Source organism: Sciurus vulgaris, assembly GCF_902686455.1.
Source record: "Sciurus vulgaris genome assembly, chromosome: 2".
Lineage (NCBI taxonomy): Eukaryota > Metazoa > Chordata > Mammalia > Rodentia > Sciuridae > Sciurus > Sciurus vulgaris.
The window spans coordinates 32,671,939-32,699,892 of record NC_136462.1 but is presented as its reverse complement, the minus strand read 5'-3'; the positions used below and the strand labels follow the sequence as shown (position 1 = coordinate 32,699,892).

Here is a 27,954-nt window from a genome sequence, read left to right as displayed (position 1 = left end):
TTGTTTTGTTTTGAGGGTTTTTTTTTTTTTTTTTTTTTTTTTTTGCGAGTTTTTGGTAGTTGCAAATTGACAGATGCCTTTATTTTATTTGTTTATTTTTATGTGGTGCTAAGGATTGAACACGGTGCCTCACACATGCTAGGCAAGTGCTCTGCCACTGAGCTACAGCCCCAGCCCTAGAAACGACTCTGTTAACTAGTACTTACATAGTACTCAAATTGTTACATATATTGATGTTCTAAATTTGTAATGCTTTGCCTCCCCAATTCTGTTCTTACTCTCCTCTTCCTGTCCTGTGGATGTTTCATTCTGTCTTTCCACCTTTATTTCATCTACTCTGGTCCTTAATTCCATATACTCCTATCCTGTTCAAATGTAATCCAAGTGAACTCATCCAAAAGTCCACATCATACCCTCAGACTTACCACTGCTAGAACTAACTTCCTTTTTAACTTTTGGGACCTGAGGATCTCACCTGGTTTTTTAACTTAATTTAAAAAAAAAAAAAAAAATGCCTGGGGAAGCTTTTTTCTAGCCTTTATACTTTTGTGAAATGGAAAAATGCCTTTCTTATCACTTGCTCATATCATCTACTGTCATATTGATGATAAATTCATCAAATCAAATAGCTGATCTAAATTCTCCTTCTCCCAACTTTCCCTCTCTGGTAATAAATAGATTCAAATAAATTTTTTGATAAATCTTAGCTGTTCAAGCTCTAGTTGTTTACCAATCAAAATTCTAGTCAAATTTGGAAACACTATCCCTTACTATCTGAACACATGGCTAGATCTGGATAGCAAAGATAGCTGTAATTCATTCAGGCATTGTGTTGGTTTTTGTTTTTTTGTTTTTTTAAGCAGATTTGATCATGTCATTCCTGTGCTTGAAAGTTTTCAGTGACTCCTATTAAATTAAAATTCAAAAACCCTAACACATCCTACAATGCTATGATCTGGTTCTGCCATTTTCTACATTCTCACTCTATACCAATCTCCTCGCCCACTCTAGACTTCTTTCAATTTCTTAGATGTGCTCAGTTCTTAACTAAGAGCTCCTTGTCACCCCACACTTTTCCCCCAGAAAGTACCAGTCATCTCACTCCTCCCACCAATCTCCCATCTGGCTTAGCTCCTTAAGTATATTTAGGGGATTACCCTAAATGTCACTTTGCAAAGAGCCTTCTCTAACCACCTGTCACACATGCTTATATTTAATCTTACCGTGTTCTTATTTTCTTAGTACTTATCACAATAATAATTTTTTATTTATTTGTGTTCATTTGTTTAAAGTTTATTTTTTCTCCAGCCCTGAGGGTTGGTAAACTTTCTCTGTTGAAAGTCACATAGTAAATATTTTAGACTTTCTACACATTCTCTGTTGAATATTCTTTATTGTTGTTTTTAAATAATCCTTTAAAAATATAAAAACCATCTTTAGCTTGGATTTGGTCAGGGCTGAAGTTGGTCAAACTTCAGGGGCAGAAATCACATCTGCCTCAGTGATTTTGTTTGAGCACCTGTCACACACAGCCATTAGTATATATATTGCTAACTTTTCAGATTGACTAAAAAAATGCTATTTTCTCCTGTTCATTCCAGAACTCTCATGGGGTGTTGATTATATTCTTGCTCCTAGATACTGATGTGATCCTTGATTATTAGTGTCATCCCTTATCCCCCCTACTTCCCTCTACCCCAGTTACTAACCAAGCATGTCCTCTTGCCAAGCAAGTGTTTGGATCTGTTGAGTGTTTTTGGTGTATTTTCTGAGTTATGCTCAATTAAACCAGTTAAATTTCTTATATTTTATTTGTCTGTTTTGATGGTTAATTTTAAGCAGTATTTAACTAAACAGATTTCTTGATCAGTTTCCTGTAGGTCTTGGTTAAACCCATTCATATATTATTTTCATTTCCATTTTTATTTTACCAATAATTTCAAAATTCTTTGCCATGTAAGTCTTATGTGAAAAATTAGACTCACCAGTTTATTTGTCATATTAAAAATTTCCGATTATAGCTTCTATCATGTTCACTTTTTGTTACTTCTATCAAGAACAATTTTCCGGGCTGGGGAGATAGCTCAGTTGGTAAAGTGCTTGCCTTGCAAGCATAAGGCCCTGGGTTCGATTCCCAGTATCACCAAAAAAGAAAAAAAAACAAAAGGCCCTCTCTCAAAATTTAAAAATAAATAAAGAGGACTAGGATGTAACTCAGTGGGAGAGCCCCCCTGGGTTCAATCTGAAAAAAAAAAAAAAAAAAAAAAAAAGAACAATTTTCCAAGTCTAAATTAACATATCAGGAGTTTGTTATGTTGATCGATTTGAATATGTCCACTTCTCATGATTTTTAGTTCTTTTCATTGTTACCTGTAATACTCAGAGTGGCTGACAGACACAGCTAATCCAGGGAACAGTTAGGAAAGTTCCTCATAGGTATGCTAAAAATCACTTTACAAGTCTCAAAACTTATTTCAATTATAAATATTCCTATACTTATTATGACTTCATTTTCTGAGGAAAATACCTTACTGGGGTATGTTGGAACTGTAGATAGTCTTATGGGGAAGAGGTTGATATGTTAGAGCAAAAACATCCTTTAATTTAATTATCCCATTCACTTATTCTACTACTCTGAATAAGGAGCTTAATGAACTTTCAGAATTGCCAAATTCTCCTTGCCACATCTGTTCTCTATAGACCACTAACCAAGTAACCTATATAACTCTCATTATGTTATTTCCTCATTTAAAAACTGTTCATCAGCCAGGCATGTGCCCAACAATTCGGGATACTAAGGCAAGAGGATCACAAGTTTAAAGCAGTCTTAGCAACTTAGTGAGACCTTGTCTCAAAATAAACAGGGTTAGGGTTGTGACTCAGTGATTGAGCATCCCTGGATTCAATCCCTGGTACAGAAATAAATAAATAATAAAATCCTTTTATCAGCTGGGTGCAGTGGTGCACACCTATAATCCTAGGACTCAGGAGGCTGAGGCAGGAGAATCACAAGTTCAAAGCCAGCCTCAGCAATTTAGTGAGACCCCAAGCAACTTAGACCCTAAGCAACTTAGTGAGACCCTGTTGCAAAAGAAATTTTTGTTTTGTTTTGTTTTTTACGGTGCTGGGGATCGAACCCAGGGCCTTGTGCTTACAAGGTAAGCACTTTACCAACTGAGCTATATTCCCAGCCCCATAAAAGAAATTTAAAAAATTTTTTTAAATAAAATTCTTATCAACTTCCCAAAAGAGATAGCAAGATGAATAAAATGAAGGAATAACACATAAAATCAAAAGATACTATGATATTTTTAAAAAGTGGCTCAGGAAATGGGTAATTCTGTCTTCTGACCTGTGCTAGCATGTGGATAAAGACAGAAAACATCTCAGGGCTTTTTACAAAACTAGTATAATATCGATCTCAAAGTAAGTCTAAAGCTGGTGTACAAAAAAAGTACAGTTTAATTTCACTTTTGTCTGTAGATACAAAAATTCTCCAATTCTAGAATAAGCAGGATTCAGCAGTGCTTTTTTTTTTTTTTTTTCTTTTTAGGTACCCCATGCAAATTCAGCCAGTTTTCATTTTTGAAATTGAATATTAGAAAGCAAATTAGTAGAATTTGTTCTGTTTTAGTAGGTTACAGGATAAAACATGATTATCTTAAAAATGCCAGAAAACATTTGATTACATTTCATTTTCCTTATTTTTTAAAAGATACTTTATAAAATTGAACACATTTTTATATGTAGAAAAGCATGTTTGTGTATATATATTGATAGTCAGTCACAGCATATATTCCTGTGAATGTTAGGTTCAAGACAAGGGTTTTTCTTATCATCATTGTGTAGAATAATTTTGAATGTTGGCATATGTAATTAAGCAAGAAAATGAAATAATAAAATTGCTGAGGATTATACAGTACTAAACAATATTGTTCCTTAGCTTTGCCTAAATAACTTTTTTTTTATTAAAATCTTTATTTTTACAGACTGCATTTTGATTCATTGTACACAAATGGGGTACAACTTTTCATTTCTAAGGTTGTACACAATGTAGATTCACACCATTCATGTAATCATACATATACATAGGTTAATACTGTCTGTTTCATTCTACTATCTTTCTGTCCCCCACCCCCTCCCACCCCATTTTCCTCTACACCATCCAAAGTTCCTTCATTCTTCTCTTCCCCTTGGGCCTAATTCCTAGATCCTTGATCCATTTTGAGTAGAATTTTGTACAAGGTGAGAAATAGGGGTTTAATTTCATTTTACTGCATATGGATTTCCAATTTTGCCAGCACCATTTGTTGAAGAGGCTGTCTTTTCTCCATTGTAAGTTTTTGACACCTTTGTCTAGTATGAAATAACTGTACTTATGCGGGTATGTCTCCAGGTCTTCTGTCCTGTACCATTGGTCTACCTGTCTATTTTGGTGCCAGTACAATGCCGTTTTTGTTACTGTTACTCTGTAGTAGAGTTTAAGATCTGATATTGTGATACCTCCTGCATCATTCTTCCTGCCCAGGATTGCTTTGGCTGTTCTGGGTCTTTCATTCTTCCAGATGAATTTCATGATTGCTTTTTCTGTTTTGGTGAGACATGTCATAGGGATTTTAATTGGAATTGCATTAAATCTGTATAGCACCTTTGGAAGTATGGCCATTTTGATAATATTAATTCTGCCTATCCAAGAATATGGTAGATCTTTCCATCTTCTAAGGTATTCCTCAATTTCTTTAATGTTCTGTAGTTTTCATTATAGAGATCTTTTACCTCTTTGGTTAGATTGATTCTCAAGTTTTTTTTTTTTCTTTGAGGCTGTTGCAAATGGAGTTGTTTTCCTCATTTCCCTTTCAGATGTTTCATTGCTTATGTATAAAAATGCTTTAGATTTATGCGTGTTGATTTTATATCCTGCTATTTTGCTGAATTCATTTATGAAGTCTAGAAGTTTTCTATGATAACAGTTTTTTGGATCCTCTAAATAGAGAATTATATCATCAGCAAATAATGACAGCTTGAGTTCCTCTTTTCCTATTTGTATTCCTTTAATTTCTTTAGTCCGTCTAATTGCTCTGGCTAGTATTTCAAGGATGATGTTGCATAGAAGTGGTGAAAGAGGGCATTCCTCTCTTGTTCCAGTTTTTAAAGGGAATGGTTTCAGTTTTTCTCCATTAAGAATGATGTTGGCCATGGGCTTACCATAAATGCCTTTACAATGTTGAGGTATGTTCCTACTGTCCCTATTTTTTCTAGTGTTTTGAGCATGAAAGGGGTGTTGTATTTTGTTGAACACTTTCTCTGCATCAATTGAAATAATCATATGATTCTTAACCTTAAGTCTATTGATGTTATGATTACATTTATTGATTTACGGATGTTGAACCAACCTTGCATTCCTGGGATGAACCCCACTTGATCGTGGTGCACTATCTTCTTAATATGTTTTTGGATGTGGTTTACCAGAATTTTGTTAAGAATTTTTGCATCTATATTCATCAGAGATATTGGTCTAAAATTTTATTTCCTTGTTGTGTCTTTGTCTGGTTTGGGTATGAGGGTGATATTAGCTTCATGGAATGAGTTTGGTAGGGTACCCTCCTTTTCTGTTTCCTGAAATACTTTGAGAAGTATTGGAACGAGTTCTTCTTTGAAAGTCTTACAGAACTTGGCTGAGAATCTGTCTGGTCCTGGGCTTTTCTTGGATGGTAGTCTTTTGATGACTTCTTCTATTTCATTGCTTGATATTGATCTGTTTAAATTGTGTATGTCCTCCTGGTTCAGTTCAGGAGGATGATATGTCTCTAGAAATTTGTTGATGTCTTCCGTATTTTCTATTTTATTGGAGTATAGGTTTTCAAAGTAGCTTCTCATTATGTATTTCAATGGTGTCTGTCATGATATTTCCTTTTTATTTTTTATTATTTTATTTATTTTTAATTTATTTTTATTGTAAACAAATGGGATGCATCTTGTTTCTCCGGTTGTACGTGAAGTGAAGGCATACCATTTGTGTAAGCATACATTTACATAGGGTAATGGTGTTTGATTCATTCTGTTATTTTTTCCTTCTGCCCCACCCCTCCCACCCCTCTTTTCCCTCTATACAGTCCCTCTGTCCTCCATTCTTGCCCCCCTCCCATCTCCCATTATGTGTCATCATCTGCTTATCAGCGAGATCATTCGTCCTTTAGTTTTTTGAGATTGGCTTATCTCACTTAGCATGATATTCTCCAATTTCATCCATTTGCCTGCAAATGCCATAATTTTATCATTCTTCATGGCGGAGTAATATTCTATTGTATATATATATGCCACAGTTTCTTTATCCATTCATCAACTGAAGGGCATCTAGGTTGGTTCCACAATCTGGCTATAGTGAATTGAGCAGCTATGAACATTGATGTGGCTGTATCTCTGTAGTATGCTGATTTTAAGTCCTTTGGGTATAGGCCAAGGAGTGGGATAGCTGGGTCAAATGGTGGTTCCATTCCAAGCTTTCTGAGGAATCTTCATACTGCTTTCCAGAGTGGCTGCACTAATTTGCAACCCCACCAGCAATGTATGAGTGTACCTTTTCCCCCACATCCTCTCCAACACCTATTGTTGCTTGTGTTCTTGATAATCGCCATTCTAATTGGGGTGAGATGAAATCTTAGTGTAGTTTTGATTTGCATTTCTCTTATTACTAGAGATGTTTAACATTTTTTCATATATCTGTTGATTGCTTGTAGATCTTCTTCTGTGAAGAGTCTTCATTTCCTTAGCCCATTTGTTGATTGGATTATTTGTATTCTTGGTGTAGAGTTTTTTGAGTTCTTTATAGATTCTGGAAATTAGCGCTCTATCTGAAGTATGAGTGGCAAAGTTATTCTTCCATTCTGTAGGCTCTCTCTTCACATTGCTGATAGTTTCCTTTGCTGAGAGAAAGCTTTCCAGTTTGAATCTATCCAGGTATTGATTCTTGCTTTTATTTCTTGTGCTATGGGAGTCCTGTTAAGGAAGTCTTATCCTACGCTGACATGTTGAAGATTTGGACCTACTTTTTCTTCTCTAAGATGCAGGGTCTCTGGTCTGATTCTGAGGTCCTTGATCCATTTTGAGTTGAGTTTTGTGCAGGGTGAGAGATAAGGGTTTAGTTTCATTTTGCTACATAAGGATTTCCAATTCTCCCAGCACCATTTGTTGAAGAGGCTATCTTTTCTCCATTGCATATTTTTGGCCTCTTTGTCTAGTATTAGAAAATTGTATTTATTTGGGTTTGTGTACGTGTCCTCTGTTCTGTACCATTGATCTACCTGTCTATTTTGGTGCCAATACCATGCTGTTTTTGTTACTATTGCTTTGTAGTATAGTTGAAGTTCTGGTATTGTGATACCCCCCGTTTCATTCTTCCTGCTAAGGATTGCTTTAGCTATTCTGGGTTTCTTATTCTTCCAGATGAATTTCATGATTGCTTGCTCTATTTCTGTAAGGTACATCATTGGGATTTTAATTGGAATTGCATTGAATCTGTATAGCACTTTTGGTAGTATGGCCATTTTGACAATATTAATTCTGCCTATCCAAGAACTTGGGAGATCTTTCCATCTTCTAAGGTCTTCCTCAATTTCTTTCTTCAATGTTTTGAAGTTTTCATTGTTGAGATCTTTTGCCTCTTTGGTTAGATTGATTCCCAAGTTTTGTTTTTTTTTTTTTTTTTTTTTGAGGTTATTGCAAACAGTTGTTTTCCTCATATCCCTTTCAGCTGTTTCATCGCTTGCATATAAAAATGCTTTAGATTTATGCGTGTTGATTTTATATCCTGCTATTTTGCTGAATTCATTTATGAAGTCTAGAAGTTTTCTGGAGGAGGTTTTTGGATCCTCTAAATACAGAATCATGTCATCAGCAAATAGTGACAGCTTAAGTTCCTCTTTTCCTATTCGTATCCCTTTAATTTCTTTAGTCTGCCTAATTGCTCTGGCTAGAGTTTCCAGGACAGTGTTGAATAGAAGTGGAGAAAGCGGACACCCCTGTCTTGTTCCCATTTTTAAAGGGAATGGTTTCAGTTTTTCTCCATTAAGAATGATGTTGGCTATGGGCTTAGCATAAATACCCTTTACAATGTTGAGGTATGTTCCTACTGTCCCTATTTTTTCTAGTGTTTTTAGCATGAGGGGGTGTTGTATTTTGTCGTACGCTTTTTCTGCGTCAATTGATATAACCATATGATTCTTATCCTTAAGTCTATTGACAGGATGGATTACGTTTATTGATTTACGGATGTTAAACCGTTCTTGCATTCCAGGGATGAACCCCACTTGATCGTGGTGCACAATTTTCTTAATATATTTTTGGATACAGTTTGCCAATATTTTGTTAAGGATCTTTGCATCTATATTCATCAAGGATATTGGTCTAAAATTTTCTTTCCTTGATGTGTGTTTTCTTGGTTTGGGTATGAGGGTGATATTAGCTTCATGGAATGAGTTTGGTAGGGTACCCTCCTTTTCTATTTCCTGGAATACTTTGAGAAGTATTGGAATGAGTTCTTCTTTGAAGGTCTTATAGAACTTGGCTGAGAATCTGTCTGGTCCTGGGCTTTTCTTGGATGGTAGTCTTTTGATGACTTCTTCTATTTCATTGCTTGATATTGATCTGTTTAAATTGTGTATGTCCTCCTGGTTCAGTTTGGGAGGAGCATATGTCTCTAGAAATTGTCATTGTCTTTGGTTGTTTCTATTTTGTTGGAATACAGATTTTCAAAGTAGCTTCTCATTATGTTCTGTATCTCAGTGGTGTCTGTCGTGATATTTCCTTTTTCATCACGAATTTTAGTAATTTGAGTTTTCCCGATAATTCTTAAATTTGGTCTTTTCATGATGTCCCATAGTTCTTGGAGGTTCTGTTCATGATTTCTTACCATCTTCTCTGTTTGGGCAACTTTATTTTCAAGATTAAATATTTTGTCTTCATTGACTGAGGTTCTTTCTTCCAAGTAGTCTAGTCTGTTGGTGATGCTTTCCATTGAGTTTTTTAATATGGTTTATTGTTTCCTTCATTTCAAGGATTTCCATTTGCTTTTGAGAATCTCTTATCTCTTGGTTGAAATGATCTTTGCTTCCTGCAGTTGCTCTTTCAACTGCTTATTGGAGTGATCATTCATTGCCTGTGTTTGCTCTCTTATCTCATCCTTTGCTTCACAAATCATTTTAATTGTGTATATTCTGAACCCCTTTTCTGACATTTCTTCTACCATACCATCACTGGATTTTATTAATATAGAATCTAGATTTGTTTGGATCATTTTCTTCCCTTGTTTTTTCATATTGTTCATGTGTCTTACCCTCTAATAGTGCAGACCGGGGAATTGCAGTTTCCCCCCATAGGCTTATAGTGACCCTATAGGTTTCCAAAATCTTTTCTTTAAGGGGGAGATCAATATTAGCAGTGCCTAGTACAGACGATGTGCAACCCTAAACCAAATAGCCCCTATGAAGACATTAACAATATTGTCATAATAAACAGAATGAGTTCAATTATTATCTATAGTATAACAAATAGATTTGCAATAAGGTCTGCAGTTTCTAATGGAGGACCAAAGGATAGGGAGAGGTGTAGGATGTAACTGTTAATGGGATAAGAAAAGCGTATATAGAAGTTTTAGATCAAAGAGAGAGTGAAAGTAATCAAAAGAAGTTGGTTGTTAGCATGAGAAAAGTGAGGAAGAGAGTCTGAGGAAACAGGTAAACAAAAGGAAAATAGAGCAAGAAAAGTAAAGAAATAAAAACTTAAAATTTTTCAAAAAGGAGAAAAAAGAAAAGAAAAGAAAAAATCTACACTATAACAGTCATATAGTATTCAGATATCCCAGTCTTCTGTAGGCTGATGTATGAGAGGTACCTGACAATGAACTTCCAGTCTCCAGCAGGCGTCTCAGGATGGCATTTGCCCCACCTAAAGATGGGAGCTGCTGCCTCCAGGATAATCCCAGATGGCTGCTCTGGCTTCCAAATGTGTTGGCAAATGTGGAACTGCAGCTCAGGGTGTGGACATTATCGGCTGGAGGTTCTGGAGGCAGAGTGCACTCAGTCTGGTTGAGGGATCCTGGAGGCAGGGTGCAATCAGTCATTCTGGGGGTCCTGGAGACGGGGCTCGGTCTGTCCAGCCAGGGATCCTACATATCCTGGGTGTTGTCTCAAAAGGGTGACAGCCACGTGTAACCAAACCTGCAGGTTCTGTGACAATGGACTTCCAGGCAATAGCAGGCAGCTGGCTATCCACTGGCAGTCTGCGGTTGGTCTGCTGGCTGCTGTCGGATGATCAGCAGGTGAACGTCGGGCAGTGGGTGATGGGTAGGTGAAAGGCAGGCAAGAGGCAGGCAAGTGAGGATGATAGGCGCCAGTCAGTGCGCAATCTGCACTCAGAAAGTAGTCAATATGCTGGCAGATTGCAGGTGATCATAGCGGACAAATGGGGTAAACAGCAGGGGATCGATAAGCAGTAAAGACTGCCTCACCAAGAAACAGATATCCTCTGCTTGAAACCCAAGTTACTGAGCAACAAGGAATGCAGCCTCCCTCTAGTCCACCATCTTGGATCTCCCCAATAACTTTTTTTAGCCTTTCTTTTTTTTTTTTTTTTAATTCATCACACCTCACATCTATTTCTCTTAGAGCTGTGGTTTTAAAACCTGCTTGGTGTATATGTTCCCTTTAAAGCAAAAATTTGTTATTCTGTATGATTTATTTTAAATACAGTATAACCTAAATACGTGCTATAGGCAATTAAGTGTAATCAGTTTGAGTCTTCACATAGCATAAGAAACATACAAATTAAATGGAAGCAAGACTGCAGAACAAAATAAAATTAACACTAGTGAAATGGTGATATCTTTCTGATGTTAGGTTTCTGTGTCTAATTCTACATTTAGTCTGTTTTTGTATTAGTACTGCTAATGCAAAGAATGATTATTCAGTAAGTATCTTGTATTAAAAAATGTAACTTCAAAGATTTATTTGCTAGTGCAAAATAATCAGATCTCATACCTAATACAATTTATATCATCAGGTAAGTCTCAAGTGCCAACAATGTAATCTTATCAATTATTGTAATTGGGAACAGAAAAAATTTTAATTTTTACTTAACATTAAATTGTAATACACTAGTAGAAGTTATAGAACCAAATAACCTGGATACCTATAGTACTTCTGTTTGAAGTATGAATGATTCTAAATGGATTTCAGATTCTTCTGTGTTCTGCATGTCTAGCTAGCTGTACCCCTATGCCTCGGATGATTCAGTTATCATTCCATTGGGTTTTTGTTTTATATTTTTATTTTTGCAGTACTTGGAGTTGAAACTAGGGGTAGGTATGTGCTAGGTAAGTGCTCTACCACTGAGCTACACCTTAACTCCCCCACCTCCCCACCGCACCCCACTTCACACTCTTTTGGTGATACCGGGTCTTTCTAAGCTGGCAAGACTGGCCCCCAAACTTTTGATCCTCCTGCCTCAGCCTCTCAAGCCACAGGGATTATAGGCATGTGTCACCACACCCAATTTTACTGCTCTTAAGGAGATGTACTTTTACTCATTTGGCTTTCATTTGATTTGAATGCAGTTGTAAACACATTTGAAAAGGTTGGAAATCCATGAGTCTTAACTAAAGATCTTTCTTTACTGCACAAATTCTCGGCACCTTTAGTGTGCTAATTCTATAGGAATTACTATAGAATTCTATAGGAATTTTATAGTATACCTGGTTTCTGGAGTTTGCTACAATTTGTTATTGAATGTTCTAAGGTAAATCAGTTACATACTTCTAGTTGCTATAAAATGAGACTCCTTTTCTAATCTCTTGTGTTCTTGAGCCATTAATTTTTCCCAGCCTTTGTTCATAATGGTGTGTGTCTCTCTCTCTCTCATTTTTTTAAAGGTACCTACTGTCAACAACGGGAAGTAGAGGCCATTACTGAAGGTGTAGAAGAAGATGAAGGATTTTGCTGTTGTGAACCTGGCCATATTCCTCATGTGCTTTCATTTAACGCCGCTTTTAGCCAACGCTGGCTAGCTTGGGAAGTGATAGTCACTAAGTATATTCTGGAGGGGTATAGCATCACTGATAATAGTGCTGCTTCTATGCTTCAAGTCTTTGATCTTCGGAAAGTACTCACTACTTACTACGTCAAGGTAAGGGTCGATGCTTAGTTAGATCTTTGGATAAGGGAGGCATTTGGGAAGCACACACACAAATACATATTTTAAATTCCTGCTTTGTTTCTAAGTAGTGGTTTAAATTCTCTGGTATCCAGAAAAGTCAATAAAAATATTCCTACAAAGGTCTTGCTGGGCTGGGGATATAGCTCAGTTGGTAGAGTGCCTGCCTTGCATGTACAAGGACCTGGGTTTAATCCCCAGCACCACAAAAAAAAAAAAAAAAAAAAATCTTGCTATTCTTTTCTTTTGTGGAACTTACTCTATTTGTTCATTAATAAACTTAGCTAGCATCTGTAGCTTGTGTTTTTGGCTCTATGCTAAGGAATATTCCACATGCATGCATACACACGTGTGTCTTACTTTTTTTGTTATTTTTCTCTCCAGTGACTTTCCGCCACTGAGCTAGACCCCAAGTCCCCGTCCCCCACTTTTTTTATTAGACAGGATCTCTAAGTTCCTGAGGCTGGCCTTGAACTTGGGATCCTCCTGCTACGGCATCCCAAACTGCAGGGATTATAAGCATGTACCGCCATGTTCAGTTCTTACCTAATTCTTTAAAGAAGTGTTGCTTTCTTATTTTACTGATGAACAACTTAAGGAGCAAAAGTTAACTTGATCCTCTAACTAGCAAGTGGAGTTTGGGATTTAAAACTCAGGCATATCTGACTCTTGTGCCTTTGCTGTTAATCACTGCTTTGCACTGCATTCAACAAACTGAATTAAAAATTTATTACAAAATTCAGGAGGCCCAACGGCCACCCTCACTTCTAAAAACAACTTCAATTTCAAAGTCCCCCAGACCACCCTTAGGTTCAGGCATCTGCTAGAAGGATTCGTAGAACTCAGCAAAGCTGTTTAACTCATACCGTATTCATGTTATTACAGTGGAAAGGATACAGATTAAAATCAGCCAGTGTCCAGAGATACCATGGTGAGGCGCTTTCAATTGTCCTTTCCCAGTGGAGTTGTGCAGATGCCTATTTCTCCCAGCACCAAGGTGTAGCGATAGTATGAGAGTGCTGCCACACCATGGAAGCTCTTCTGAGTTTGGTGCCCTGAGCCTTCATCAGGGTGCAGTCATATAGAACTGATGGATCACCACATGACTGACCAAGTTTCCAGGACTTCCGGAGGTCAGGTTCATACTGTGTGGTTCTAGGCCTCCAGCCAAATAAACTCTTACCAGCCAAGACATTCTAAGGGCTTAGAGGTTTCCCTCCTGAGACCTGAAAGCAAAGGCTAGACCTCTCTCATTGGGCAAAGCTAATCTTTTTTTTATTTTTTCAGAACTGAGGGCCAAACTCAGGGCCTTGCACATACTAGGCAAGTGCTCTGCCACTGAGAGCTAAATCCCTAATCCCAGAACTAATCTTTTACTGAACAAAATATTCTATTTTTTTGTTAAACGTCTTATAGAAAAACAGCATGGTAGAGGTTTGGGGACCTCTAAGTAAAGCCAATATTTTTAAAGAGGGAATTGTGTGCTAAGCTTTAATGATCCACATCTGATTTTTCTGAATTTTATGCTCTTGCCTCTAAGTTGTACCTTACTTATATTGATTGAGGTGAACTTTGGGCTTTCCATTTCTGGTTCAACTTAGCCTCTGGAGGCTAGAGAGATTGAGTTTACAATATTGTGTGTATGTGGCATTTTTTCTTTGTATGTATTTATATATGCATATGTATTTCCATTGTTTGTGATTAACTATATAACTTTACCCTAAGAACACCAGATGGTTTTAATAACTTTATGAGAAAATTTTCAAAGTAAGGGCAGACAGAATTTTTTTCACCTGTCTTAAATATCCTGAATCAAAAGCACTAAAATCAATAAGCTACAAGTGGCCTTGCTGAATTTATAGTTGTGATTTTAAAGTATCAAATGTTTTTTTCATCCAGAAAGGCCTGAGGTATTTTATGGCATTCTTAAAATGTGTACATGGAGTATTGAGCTATAAATAAAATACTTCTGATTATAAAATCTGAAGAAACATTTGGATTTTATTACACTGAAAAATCAGTTTGTTCAGATCACGTTTTAATGGCAGTATCTGTATTTATTAGCCATATTAATTACTAATATAATACAGGGAATTTAAAAAATGTCTTCAAAGTGCATTTTAATTAAAATTTTTCCTGTCTTTTACATGTTAGGGTATAATTTATTATGTTACAACATCCTCTAAGTTAGAGGAATGGCTAGCTAATGAGACAATGCAGGAAGGACTCCGTCTGTGTGCAGATCGAAATTATGTTGATGTGGACCCCACCTTTAATCCAAACATTGATGAAGACTATGATCATCGATTGGCAGGCATATCCAGGGAGAGTTTCTGTGTGATTTACCTTAACTGGATAGAGTACTGTTCTTCTCGGAGAGCAAAGGTAAGGTTGATTTATTTCATTTGCAACTCTTTGAATCCAGAGATGGAAAGAATATCCCTATTAGTTATTATGAGGTCAGTTTTTCCTGAGCTGCTTCTTTCTCTATTCTAAGTTAGAGAACCTATCAGATCTTTACAATAGGGTCAATCCGACTCTGCCAAACAGATTAAGACAGTGGCCCCTCTCATTTCTTTTGCAGTGTCCTAACCTCACTGTCCAGGTAGCATCCCTTCACCATGTATATGCACATGCATATATACGAATTCGAATTTCATGCATTAATTATTCTTCAAAATCTATTCCTTCTTAAAGGCTGCCCACCAAACTTAGAATAATTAAATGTTCAATTTAATATCTTTACCCTAAATACAAAGTCTAAATCTACATTGCTTGTAGATCTTTTAGCAATGATGGAAGTATTCTTTGCTGTCCAGGATTACATGTGGCTTTAAATACTCTAAATGTGATGAAATACAACTAAAGAACTAAACTTTACATTTACTTGATTTTAATTGATCCAAAAAGTGCATGTGGCTAGTGGCTACTATTTTGGATAGTGTACATCTAGATCAGTGATGTACATATAAATGTAGAAATGACCAGGCCTCACTTGAGAAATTCTGATTTGTTAAGTCTAGACCAGGGTTATAAAATCTTGAGTCACCTGTGTGATTTTAATTCAGATTTGGACGGCTCCTTTTATCCTAAAGATAAGATACTTTACAGAGTTTAGCAGCTACCTCTTTCTTCTAGGTCTTAGGACAGTGACAGTGGCTTCACATCGCTGGTCACACTGCATGTAACAGAACTGCAGTACCAAGCCCTGTGATTCCAAAGCTAATTTCTGCCACCACTGTATTGCTTTTGAAGCAAAAGCCTTGTGTAGTTGAACCACCAGGAACCTTTTTATTTGATATCATGGAGCATAGTAAGGCACCGTGACAACCAGTTCTTTTATTGTGGCCTTGGATGTGTACACTGGCTATTTTAAGATTTAGCATCTTTAGTCCTTACTTTCTAGTTTCTTTCAGATACCCTATCAATCACCATCTTCTTTTTTTTCTTTTTCTTTCTTTTTTTTATACTGGGGATTGAACCCAAGGGCACTTAACCATTAAGCCACATCTCTAAACTTTTAAAAAAATATATCTTAAGACAGGATCTCAATAAGTCATTGAGTCTATCTTTGAATTTACAATCCTCCTTCCTCAGCCTCCCCAGCCACTGGGATTACAGTTGTGTGCCAATATGTCCAGAAGCATCTTTTTTATTATCAGTAAGAATGGGAGCATCCTTGTACTTCTTCTCTGAGCAGTGGTCTTTGAGCTTTTATGCTAGGTGTGCAACATAAACTTATCAGAATGACGTGTTTTTAAAGAAGGAATAATAACTGGGATAAAATAACCTCATGAGAGGCTCAAAAAACATTAGCGGACAACATCTGGAAATGGAAGATCTCAAAGTTTAACCTCTTCCACATGTCTTAACAAACAATTTTTATTTTTTGTGTATGAAATACATCTTAAATGTTTTGCATACTGTTCTTGAGTCTCTGGACTTATTTCGTGGGGGGATTCTAGAGAGTAGTCATATTTTAATATACTTTCTCTGAATTAGGTGGTATTGGAGTTCACTGTCTACTTCAAAACAGGCTGCATTCTACCTACTTAAGGATCCTTCTCTTTTTTTTTTTTTTTTTGCAGTGCTGGGGATCGAACCCAGGGCCTTGTGCTTGCAAGGCAAGCACTCTACCAACTGAGCTATATCCCCAGCCTGGATCCTTCTCTTAAAGATAATTACTAAGGTCATCTGATAATGTGGATGTCTCCAGTCTCTTCAAAGAGCTTATTATCCGATTAGCCTAACTTATATTCTACTCATATTAATCCCTTTAGGAAAATTATTAGTAGTGTTTTTCTAGGTATATAGTCTCCCTTTTCTACTTGAGTTTTTCTTTTTAAGTTTTCTAGATTTTCTTTAAGCAAGATTATCCCCCACCTCCTTAAGACCATGCATTCTGTTCTCTGAGTCACCATTCCCAATAACCTCTTATGGTAAAACTCAGCCATAAAGATTTACTGACTTCAAGCTCTCAGGCCCACACTGGAATAGTAAGAAACTACCTCATACTCTTCTTCCAGTTTCCTTCCAAGGCAGTGTTCTAACTTGCATATTATACAGAAATTTTAAAAATCATTCTTTCTTCTCTAATTGTATACTAGTTCTTTCTCCTTTCTGCAGTTTATTGATTACATATCTTCTGATTTGTTAAATACTTTATTACCTTTCTGATAACTAATGTTATTTGGTTTTTAAAGCCTCTGGATGTGGACAAAGATTCATCACTGGTGACTCTTTGTTATGGACTCTGTGTTCTAGGACGGAGAGCTTTGGGAACTGCGTCCCACCATATGTCCAGGTAAAGCAGCCATTTCTGTTTTCAAGGAGAGTATGAGAAGCTGTGTAACCTAAATCTGAAATCATTTTTATGGAAGCAGTCATTTTATGTTACTTTATTCCAAGTCTCCTTTGATTTTATATTTTTATAGATCTTTTTGTAAACATATAGTTGAGTATTGTTAACTGGTTAATAGAACTTTTAAAATTCACATGTGAACAACTATTGATAATGATGATTTAATGGATTTAAGACATTTTAAAATAAAATCACCCTATAAAGTTGAATTGGGAGGAGTCCCATTTACATTTATTTTTCTAATAAATATACCTACTTTAATTTTCTCCATTTTCCTTGTATTCTTTGTCAAGAACATTTATATTTCTAACATAGTTATATGTTAGATTTGGGGACTCCAATATAAACTAGATTTATTAACATATATCCAAACAAATTAGAATTAAGAAATATGCATATTTTAAGTTTTTGGTGATTACATGTTTTACATTAGACACTTACTAATTTATTTTAACTTATAGGCTCTCTTTGCCTATAAGAGTTTATTTTCATGAACTCACTGTTAAAGTGCTTCATGCACAAGGGTCCCAGATCAAACAAGGCCCAGTCTTTTGTGATTGTGATTTAAGAGTTCTGACTTTAGTTCTTGGAATCTGTATTTTCAAAACACTCTCAAATGATTCTGATACACAACCAGATGTAAGCATCAGTGTCTTGGAGACCTTTGCCAAAATACATGAACTTTTATTTCCAATCTTAACAGTAATTTAGAGTCATTCCTCTATGGATTGCATGCCCTATTTAAAGGAGATTTCCGTATTTCTTCAATTCGAGATGAATGGATCTTTGCTGACATGGAATTGCTAAGAAAAGTTGTAGTCCCTGGAATCCGTATGTCCATTAAACTTCATCAGGTAAAAAAAATGAACTTTTTTTTTTAATTCATCACTGGGGTTTACTGGAACTTCTTCATTTGACTTCCACATTATGTGTTTAGGAACATTTTGAGAAACGTTCTCTTCTAGACCAAAGAAAAACTTGGTTTCGGGCAAGACATTTAATCTTAGCGTCCTGAACCTGTGTTTCTAAATGTATACAATAAAAGTGAATATTAATATTAGAGAGTGACCAATTTGGACACGAAGAAAAATTAAAGCCATGACAAGCTGAAAATATAGGCTTTTGATTCCTACAATACGTGTTTAGCCTTCAAATGATTTATCATTTAGGCCTCCTTCTGAGTGAACATCCACCAGCTCCAAATGTGGTATAGTAACACTTCAGTGATGTAAGTGCTGTTGTTACTGAGGTGGGTTTCACTTATAGTATTACATAGAATAATAAGCGGTTAGAACAAATCTAGCCTTAATTAATTAATCCAACTAGAGTATTAAAATTAAATTGAGGTCCCACAATGAATTTCCAAGCCTAGATTATTCAAAAAAATACTGTTTTTATTTTTGTTTTGGTTTGTTTTTTGTGGTGCTGGGGATTGAACCCAGCGACTTGTATACACAAGGCAAGCACTTTACCAACTGAGTTATATCCCTAGTCCCTCAAAAAAAATATGGTGAAATTATGTACTGGTAGTTGTTCTTCCTCATTTCACTTGCCTATAGTTAATCAGATCTGATGGTGAGGACCAGGTGGTAAATTCATCTGCTGTGCCCAAATCTGGTTGAATCCCACCACCACCTCCCCCCCGCCATATAAAGTGAATTACACTTCAAATGATTTTACTGCTATCAAAAATACTGGATTTAAGCTATTATCCTATATTCTTTAGGAGCATTACTAGTTTAGGATAGACTCTTTGAAAACCTCTGAAAAATGGAATGGAGAAAATCTTCATTTGGGATCTGTAGTCCTTATTTAGATTAGATTTAGAATTTTAAGACAAAATTCAGTGCATTTGAAAGGAAAAGATAATGACTTCACATGTTAAAATGTTTTTTAAACTTCAGAATTTGTCACATTTTAAGCCCAATGAAAAGAAATATTTGAACAAGATTAAACATTCTCCATTTTTGGCATGCCTGATGATTTGTAATTTTGTGTCCATTTTATTTGGAATGTGACTGTTTCCTAAGTCTGGACTTTCATTTTTCATTCAAATAATTGTATAAACGCTACTATACAAAGATAGTGTTCCTTCCCTAATGTGACTGCTACAAGAGAGTACAGAATGTGACATATCTGGTGGCATGGGAAATGCAAACTCAGTGTTAACAGAAAGGAGAGTTTTTTGATGTTCAAAAGTCCAAGACTGCTGATTCGTTTGTTAGGTGATAAAGGTTGTCTTAGACCGGGTACTTTAGAAACAGAACCAGGGTCCAGGACTCTTATGCAAGAGATTGAGAGCATGCATTCAAGAGAATTTTGTAAGGAAGTTTTAGTAGTACTATTGAAGTTCTGACACTGCAATTTGTGATCTTTTGAAACCTAGCAAACAGCTCAGTTCCTTTGAGCTTCAGTTTTGAGACATGTAAAATTCAGGTATTATCTCAACCTTCTTGACAGAGTTGTTGTATGAGTCAAATGAAATATGATTTTTACATTATGAAGTGTCATTCACACGTATAGTATTATTTTCATAGTCTTGGTTAGCCCAGATTTAGGGGCTGCATCCTTTGGACAATTGCCTTCATACTCTCACTCTTCTTCAGGGAACACATTCTTCAGTCACTGGGTTTGGGTACCAATGAGTTACTTACCTGAATGTAGACATTTATTAGCCTCCTAACTGTAAATATGAAGGCAGCCAGTATAATATTAGCATTTCCTTAATGACATGTCATTTCAGAAATTCAGGTTTGTGTTATGATTATTTCTATATATGTCCTGTATCCCCTATTAATTTGTAGGTTTGTAAAAGGTGATACATTTCATATACTCCTGTGTTTCATTTATGCTGCCTGCCACAGAATCTTGTACAGGGTAGATAATGAATACTTATCAAGTGAATGTGTAGTTATTAAGACCAAGTGGCTCCTTAGGGAAAACTTTACTAGTTCCTCTAGGATCAGGATAATAAATCTGTGCAAAAAATTCAGATCTTTGAACTGTATCTTAGAGAGAGGCAAGATAAAATGGGATATTAGAATTCCCCAGGGATATTGCTTTATGTGAAAAATACCTAGTTTTAAAAAGAACATGATGATAGAGACCTCTTTTAGATCTCCCTTTAACTAGTAACAGTAAACAGTCTTGTCAGGAAAAGCACATATGACTAAAGGTATAAAAAACCAACTTGAAAGAGAAAAAGACAATATATAAAGATTGGAAATGATATTTATCTAAATGTAGAAGAGAGGGTTGGATTGAAGAATTGACAATAAAGCAGTATAGCAGTAGTTAACTAATTCCTAACCTGGTTATAATTAAGAATCTATAATTTATCCCTAATACTATTGGATAGAAAATATTTGTATTAAACCCGTTTATAAGAATTTTCACTTAGTAACTATATAATTCATTCTTATCTTGGAAGTCATTTTCTTCTTTTCCTAAAAAACTCGTTTTGTATTTCTGTGTGTTTAGGATCATTTCACTTCTCCAGATGAATATGACGACCCTACTGTGCTCTATGAGGCCATTGTATCTCATGAAAAGAACCTCGTGATAGCCCATGAAGGGGACCCCGCGTGGCGGAGTGCAGTCCTTGCCAACTCTCCCTCCTTGCTTGCTCTGCGGCATGTCATGGATGATGGCACCAATGAATATAAAATCATCATGCTCAATAGGCGTTACCTGAGCTTTAGGGTCATTAAAGTAAGTTTTTGAGACATTGATTTGAGTCTTTAAAAAAAAAAAAAATCCACAAATAGATACCTTGAACACAATTTTTAAGATGTGAATACATTTCCCATACTGTGTCAGCACTTATTATTTACGAGCACTTAATGTATCAGTCATTTACTCTGTCCTGAAATTTTCTTTTGTTCTATATAAAACCTCAAAATTTTTCATTTCAGTGTTGATAATCTTAAATTCATTACATGGTAGGTCTTTTTATTTTTTATATATGCAATCTGGGAAGCATCTCTTCTTAACAAGTCCGCACCATATTGTTAGTTTCAATTCCTAGATTACAAAATAATAGCATAGCTAAATAGTGATTAGAAGCGAACTGTAGATGGTTCACTCTTTTTCTGTGTGTGTGTGTCTATTCAAATGCCATCTATTCATGTTTGTTTATCACTTTTCATAGTGGGTTGGCATTCTCTCTTTAGTATCCCTCCCATTTCTGCTGTTTGTCTGAATTGTATTCTTGGCCCCTTAGCCCCTTAACTTGTTCCTCATGTTCTGGTTTCCAGGTGAATAAGGAATGTGTCCGAGGTCTTTGGGCTGGGCAACAGCAGGAGCTTGTTTTTCTTCGTAATCGTAATCCAGAGAGAGGTAGCATTCAGAATGCAAAGCAAGCTCTTCGAAACATGATAAACTCATCTTGTGACCAACCTATTGGCTACCCAATCTTTGTCTCGCCCCTGACAACTTCTTACTCTGATAGCCACGAACAGCTTAAAGAAATTCTTGGGGGACCTATCAGCTTGGGAAATATCAGAAACTTCATAGTGTCAACCTGGCACAGGTAAGCCATGGGGTTGTATTTTTCTGTGGTAGTATATTGTGGCCCTCCTTATTTAGACAGTGTGCATTTGCTCACTGGGAAGTTTACAGAAAAAAATATACATGCCCTGCACAATATAAATCTATTATATCTGAACTTTAGGAAGTATATCTGAGCACTTTTATCTTCAAAATCTTTTTAGATAAATCTAATATATAACTCTGGTTAAGAATCACTGCTCTAGTGTCTGAACCTTGAATAATCCTTTAATTTTTTTTATCCTGTTGCCATATGTTGCCACTAGTAGACAGCAAACAGAGCAGATTAAGAGAAAACACTGAAGAAACTTTCAAGCTCATTGCTCTGTTTTGTTTTATCATTTTATTCCAGCAGTAGGGGGAATACTTTTTACATGTTGAAATTCATAGTTGTGAGATGCAGAAATTCTGCCTTTTTAACAATCCAGTCATCTCCAAAATCTCAATTTTCTAGTGTGCTCTAGGGTGCATGTGAATTTTCTCTGTACCATTTGAGTAGTAAGTTATAGTATATGATGTAGGAGCATCGCAGTTTGGTGAATGGTAAAAATATATTGCAGAATGTTGTTTTCAGTTTCTCAAGAGTTGTTCAGTCTTAAATATCAGAGTTTAAGGAAAACATTCTGGTGATTAGATCAGGAAACTCTTAAAAGAGTTGTTAAAAAATTTTCCAGCAAGTGCCCGATGTTCAAAGAGTCAAGTCCTGCCATTTTAACATTGGTCCCTGTCCAAATAGAAGAAGGAATGTAGAAACCCAGGGTAGTGTTAAAAAAATTTTTCTTTCTAAAAATTGCCTGTTGTGCTGGAATTGCCTTGAAGAAGTTAAGCTCTTTCCCCCTAAGAGAAATGCCATAGAGATAAGGTCACCTGCTGTTCTGATCTGCCCAGGACTGAGAGCTTTCTTGGGATGCAGGACTTTCACTGCCAGTCTGAGAGAGTCATTGCCAACCAGGACATTTAGTCACCCTACATTAAAACAAAACAAAAGGAAAAATGAATACAGCACCTCTCTTGAAGGATGCTCCAGTAGCAGTATGAATTCACTGGATTTTCAGGGATTGCACACTTCAGGGATCAGTAAACAGACACTGCCAAGAATTCTGTTTCCATCTAAGATCTTAATGGAGCAGTTGTGTTTTATACAGTTCTTCCTTATGGTTAGGAAAGATGACAGAGGATATAAAAGTGAAGAAGACTGGAAAGATTTGAGGCATTGAGTATAAGAAGCCATTCTTTTGAAACAGATTTTATTTCTATTATTACCTATGTCATAGACTTTTTTAAATGGGTCAGACAAGATGGTACACACGGTGAATCCAGTTACCCTGGAGGCTGAGGTAGAAGCAATGCAAATTCAAGGCCGGCTGGTCGCCTTAGTAGAACCCTATCTGAAAACAAAATAAACAGAGTTGGGGGTATATCTCGGTAGTACAGAACTTTTGTAGCATGCACAAGACGCTGGTTTCAGTACCCAGTAATGTAAAAAAAAAAAAAAGAAGACTTTGAAAGGTAAATATTGGTAGTGTTAATGGCTCAGAATAGCTGGAAAAAGAAATGAATTACCAATTTTGTAGTGATCTTGGGATAATACTTTCTACTTTGGTATTTGATCCTAGACTAAGGAAAGGTTGTGGAGCCGGATGTAACAGTGGTGGCAATATTGAAGATTCTGATACTGGAGGTGGAACTTCCTGTGTGGGTAATAATGCAACAACTGCCAATGATCCCCACAGCAACATGTCCCAGGGAAGCTCTGGAAATCCTGGGCAGGGATCAGGAACTGGACTCCATCCGCCTGCCACATCGTACCCTCCAACTCTAGGTAACACAAGGGAAGATTTTTGTTTAATATGAACCTTTTAGGCATGGGGGCCAGTTACGAGTGTAGAAAGAGGGGAATGCTTCTTATCTACTTGGAAATAGATCATTTGATCTATTGCTTGACACTCAGTTGTACATTAACCCAAGTTTTTATTAATAATTGATGTATGTAAAATCTTGAGATATATAGGTATATATTTACTTGGTAGTGATACTGCCAGTTATCAGTGATGAGTTCTGCTTCCTCCAATGTTGAAGTTTGAACATTAGAGAAGTGCACCCAGGCAAGCATAGAAAGCAGGGTTTATTTAAAAAATAGTAATACAGACTCCTCCCGGGAGGGAGAAGGGGGCCATAACTAGTGTCCTGGTTTCCCAAGAAGTGAAAGCGTTCTGCCCCTCTTATACATTTTAGACTCTTTGTTTTCCTGCCCTCTTCCCCCTTGTCTCTCTCCTTCCTGTATGTGACTAGGCCCAGGAGATGCTGGTGGGATGGCCAAAAGGTAAGAAAGCAGATGGGCAGGGGGAAGGGCCAAATGGAGTAATCCAGCAGGCACCAGCCCAGGAGGCATTAATTAACAACTTTCACAATTCCCTGCAGGGAGGGGCAATTCCTGGGACTGGTTACCTTAGCAACATATTGGAGTTGGAGTAGGTTATCTAGGTAAGGGAGGAGAAAGGGCTCTGGAGGCATTAACATGTCAATCCCCCAAAGGCTGCCTTCAACTTCCCAGACCCAAACTGGCGTCCATCTTCATTATCCAACAAGATTACCTATCTACACTAACTGCCTGTCTTTAATTCTTTCTTCAGTATTTAAAATGCCATTTTAAATACTAATAATATATAATTATGTTTTATTTATCATCTATTGAACAGTGACTGGGTTTTTTCAGTATAATATTGTAATAGTCTTTGTATAATAAAGCTTTGTAATCACTGTTTTCTTAGGCTGGATATTTTTTAAATGAACTCACCAGGACAGAACTTTTGAGAAAGACTCTAATGCCAAAAATCTTCCCAGAAAGTTTTCTCACTGGTTGGTGTACTTAGCAGTTGTGAAGGAGTTTAAGTCACCAACAGATCTCCCCACCTGGAGTATCATCAGTTTTCCTCTCTGCTCCTGCTTGCAGGCATAGGGGTGGGGTAGTCTTTGATTTTATTGTTTTAATTTGCTTTGCTCTAATACCCAAGATTAGAAATGTTTAAATGACTTTTGCCTGTTCTTTCTTCCCTATTTTTCTACCTGGTTATTGTAACACAAAGCTACTCCCTGGCCCTTTCCGCTGCATCACAACCTAGCTTGTCAGTCTGAAAGCTGCTCTCCCTGCCCTTCCTCTTTGTAGCCATTTCCCCGCCTCCCAACTGCTGTCAGTCTGTGAACATCCTAGCTAGCTATTGGTTCATGGGTCGGCTTACAAGTATCCTTCTCCGTTATTGGTCCCCTGTTAGCCCAGCGGAATTACAACTTCGCCAACATCTTTTCCCATGCTTTCTCTCCCCCTGACTCACTTTCTCCTCCTCCCTTTCCACACTCTTTCTTGTGCGCGCCCTTTCTCTTTTCCTCTCCTTTTCTCTCTTACCCTGCAGGGAGACACTCTGTTCTGTTTGCTTAATAAACTCCCTTATGTGATTTCCCGTGTCTAACGTGGTTTTCATGGGATTCCTTACAGTTATCTTTTTTTGTTATTCTATATTTGTGTATTCTGTATTCGAATTCTTTGTTAATTTTCCATACTGCAGAAATATCTTTTCCCATTCTTTCCCCTGGCTTTTCATTTTCTTCTTTTGAAGAGTGACTTGTGCCTGGTGCAGTGGCACATGCCTGTAATCCCAGCAGCTCAGGAGTCTGAGGCAGGAGGATCATGCCAGCATCAGCAATTTAGCAAGACCCTGTCTCTCAGAATTAAAAGAGGCTGAGGATGTGGCTCAGTGGTTAAGTACCCTTGGGATCAATCCCTGGTACCAAAAAAAAAAAAAGAAGAAGAATGGATTGCTTTCTGTCAATGAGAATTTTTTAATTTTATTTATTTTATTTTTTCTTGTTTTATTGGTGCATTATAATTACACATAATAGTGGGATTCATTTTTACCAATTTGCTTATGCACATTTATGAACAGTATAATTGGGTCAGTTAAGTTCCCCAATACCTCCCTTTTCTCTCCTCCTCTACCTTCCCCATCGTCTCCCTTCTATTTTCATAAGACCTGCTACCTTTTTTCCCCTTTTTTCTCTCTAACTTCCACATACGAGGGAAAACATGTAATGTTTAACTTCTGAGTTTGATTTATTTCAGTTAACACAAGAAATTTTTAATTTAAATTCAGTGTAGAGTGATCCACTGATCTTTTTCCTTATGATTAGTGTTTTCCTTATCCTGTTTAAGAAAAATTTCCCTGGCACAAGGTTATGAATGTGTACTTTTACTAATTCACCTTTGACCAGAGCCCTGGCATGCAGCAGGAGTCAGGCCTCATCTGTTCCCCTGCATCTGGTCGTTGGGTCAGCACTGCCCTCTCCTCCTGTTGCTTTGCATAGATAAAGTTTCAAAACTTTTACTTATATTTTTTTAAAAAAATCTAATTGAATTAGAATTAAGACTCTTCAGAAGATATATGATCAACATTTACACTGTTCTTTTTTCCCTCAAAGTGATGTGCTTCTTTAAATGTACCTTTTACTTTTAACATTGATTAGCTCTTTTTTATGTTCAGGTATAAAATACCCATAGCTAAGTTTTCAGTGTAACTAATGATTATTTCCTAATAATCTTCACTTTACTTTTATGAGTTAGGAAAAAGACAAGTCTGAAGAACCATATCAAGCCACTTGAGAAAGGACATAGAGGAGCCTACTATTCATTGTCACTGATAATTTGTATTCAGTAGTGATCCCTTAATCTTCATGGAGAGGTCAGGGTAGCGTTCGCTTCTTTCGAGAGGCAGTTGCTTGTTGTTGGAATAAATGAAAAAGGGCAGTAGTATATTTGGAGAAATAGCATCTGGAAAGCTTGCCACGTGACCGGTCTTTCATAAGCATCTGTCTTTTTCTAATCTCCAAAAAGATCATATATACCTTTGGTACATAAGGCAGTGTGAAGTGATTGAATCGAGCTAGTTAACATATCCATCACCTCATTCTTACCATTTTTTTAATGTGTGGTGAGAACATTTTAGATGTGCTCACTTAGCAGTTTTCAGGCATACAGCACATTATTACTAACTGTAGTCACCATGCTGTGCTCATCTGCAGAGCTACCAGAACTGTCTGATTGAAACATTGTACCCTTTGACCAGCATCACCCCATTTCTCTTCTCCCTTCCCCTGGCAACCACTATTCTACACTATTTTTGAGTCTGACTTTTTTAGATTCCACTTCTGCATAATCTCACTTACATGTATTTTTTCTTAATATTTGACTCATTTCTGTGAAATATTTCATTTCTGATGTATTAAGGAAATATTCTTGTCCTGAAGAAGTATTTCTATGAAAGATAGTTTAGAATTTATCCCAATCCTGACATTTGCTCTAAGTTTTTTATGTCTTTCTTTCTGGTAACTTTAAGTTTTTACCAAGTAAACTTACTGAGTAATGAGGGTGAAAGTCTGGAAATTGCAGCATAGAAACACCTCATGTGACTTCTTGCACTTCCAGTGAGGCTGTCCTTGTTCCCGCAGGCACCAGCCACAGCGCTCACTCTGTGCAGTCGAGTCTGGTCAGACAGTCCCCTGCTCGGGCCTCTGTGGCCAGCCAGTCTTCCTACTGCTACAGCAGCCGGCATTCCTCTCTCCGGATGTCCACCACAGGATTTGTGCCTTGTCGGCGCTCTTCCACCAGCCAGATATCACTTCGAAACTTGCCATCATCCATCCAGTCCCGCCTCTCTATGGTGAACCAGATGGAGCCCTCCAGTCAGAGCGGGATGGCCTGCGTGCAGCATGGCCTTCCTTCTTCCAGCAGCTCCAGCCAAAGCATCCCCGCCTGCAAACATCACACTCTTGTGGGCTTTCTTGGGACAGAGGGGAGTCAGAGCAGTGCCACAGATGCCCAGCCAGGCAACACCTTAAGTCCTACAAATAATTCACACGCCAAGAAGGGGGAAGTGATTTACAGAGTCCAAGTGAGTAGGCCCAGAGTCTTGCATTTCTGTTGCTCTTTTTGTTTTTATGTCTTACAGTTGAGGCAGAACTCTCAGCCTTCTATATTATTTATTCAGAAGATTAAAGCACTTTTGAATGAATGCTGGAAAAAAAGTTTCTGCCAATCTGAAAATGGATAGCAAACAATGTCTGCAGTGGCAGTACTTGTTCCCTGTTCAGCATTGACCCAACCACCACAGTCACCTTTACCACTAGGCTGTAAAGAATTGAGGATGCGGCTCTTTAGAATTTTTTTTCCACTGAGTCAGCAGAGATCTTGAAATATAAAGAGTCCCCTGAAAGAAATTTTTCTTTGGGATTGTATTATTTTCATCAAGAAAAAAATGAATTGTAAATGATCTTTGTTTATTTACAATGTA

At 36.9% G+C, this 27,954-nt stretch overlaps 1 protein-coding gene and 1 long non-coding RNA gene across 11 annotated transcripts in view; both read left to right on the top strand.

Annotated features, from left to right (window-relative positions):
- PCNX1 (pecanex 1) overlaps positions 1 to 27,954 on the top strand; it is a 164,057-nt gene that overhangs the window by 130,391 nt on the left and 5,712 nt on the right. For 9 of the 10 annotated variants that reach the window (XM_079127061.1, XM_079127062.1, XM_079127063.1 and 6 more), the window contains 8 exons: positions 11,924 to 12,177; positions 14,359 to 14,589; positions 16,908 to 17,008; positions 17,769 to 17,919; positions 20,546 to 20,776; positions 21,322 to 21,596; positions 23,230 to 23,435; positions 27,113 to 27,555. In XM_079127061.1, coding sequence (XP_078983187.1) covers positions 11,924 to 12,177; positions 14,359 to 14,589; positions 16,908 to 17,008; positions 17,769 to 17,919; positions 20,546 to 20,776; positions 21,322 to 21,596; positions 23,230 to 23,435; positions 27,113 to 27,555 — 1,892 coding nt within the window. Of the gene's footprint in view, positions 1 to 11,923; positions 12,178 to 14,358; positions 14,590 to 16,907; positions 17,009 to 17,768; positions 17,920 to 20,545; positions 20,777 to 21,321; positions 21,597 to 23,229; positions 23,436 to 23,986; positions 24,660 to 27,112; positions 27,556 to 27,954 lie in introns of those variants that run through there. The other variant, XM_079127060.1, reaches the window with a different exon arrangement.
- On the top strand, positions 7,283 to 7,848 carry LOC306654008. The gene is made up of 2 exons (XR_013761862.1): positions 7,283 to 7,682; positions 7,751 to 7,848. It is a non-coding gene; the product is annotated as an uncharacterized lncRNA (long non-coding RNA).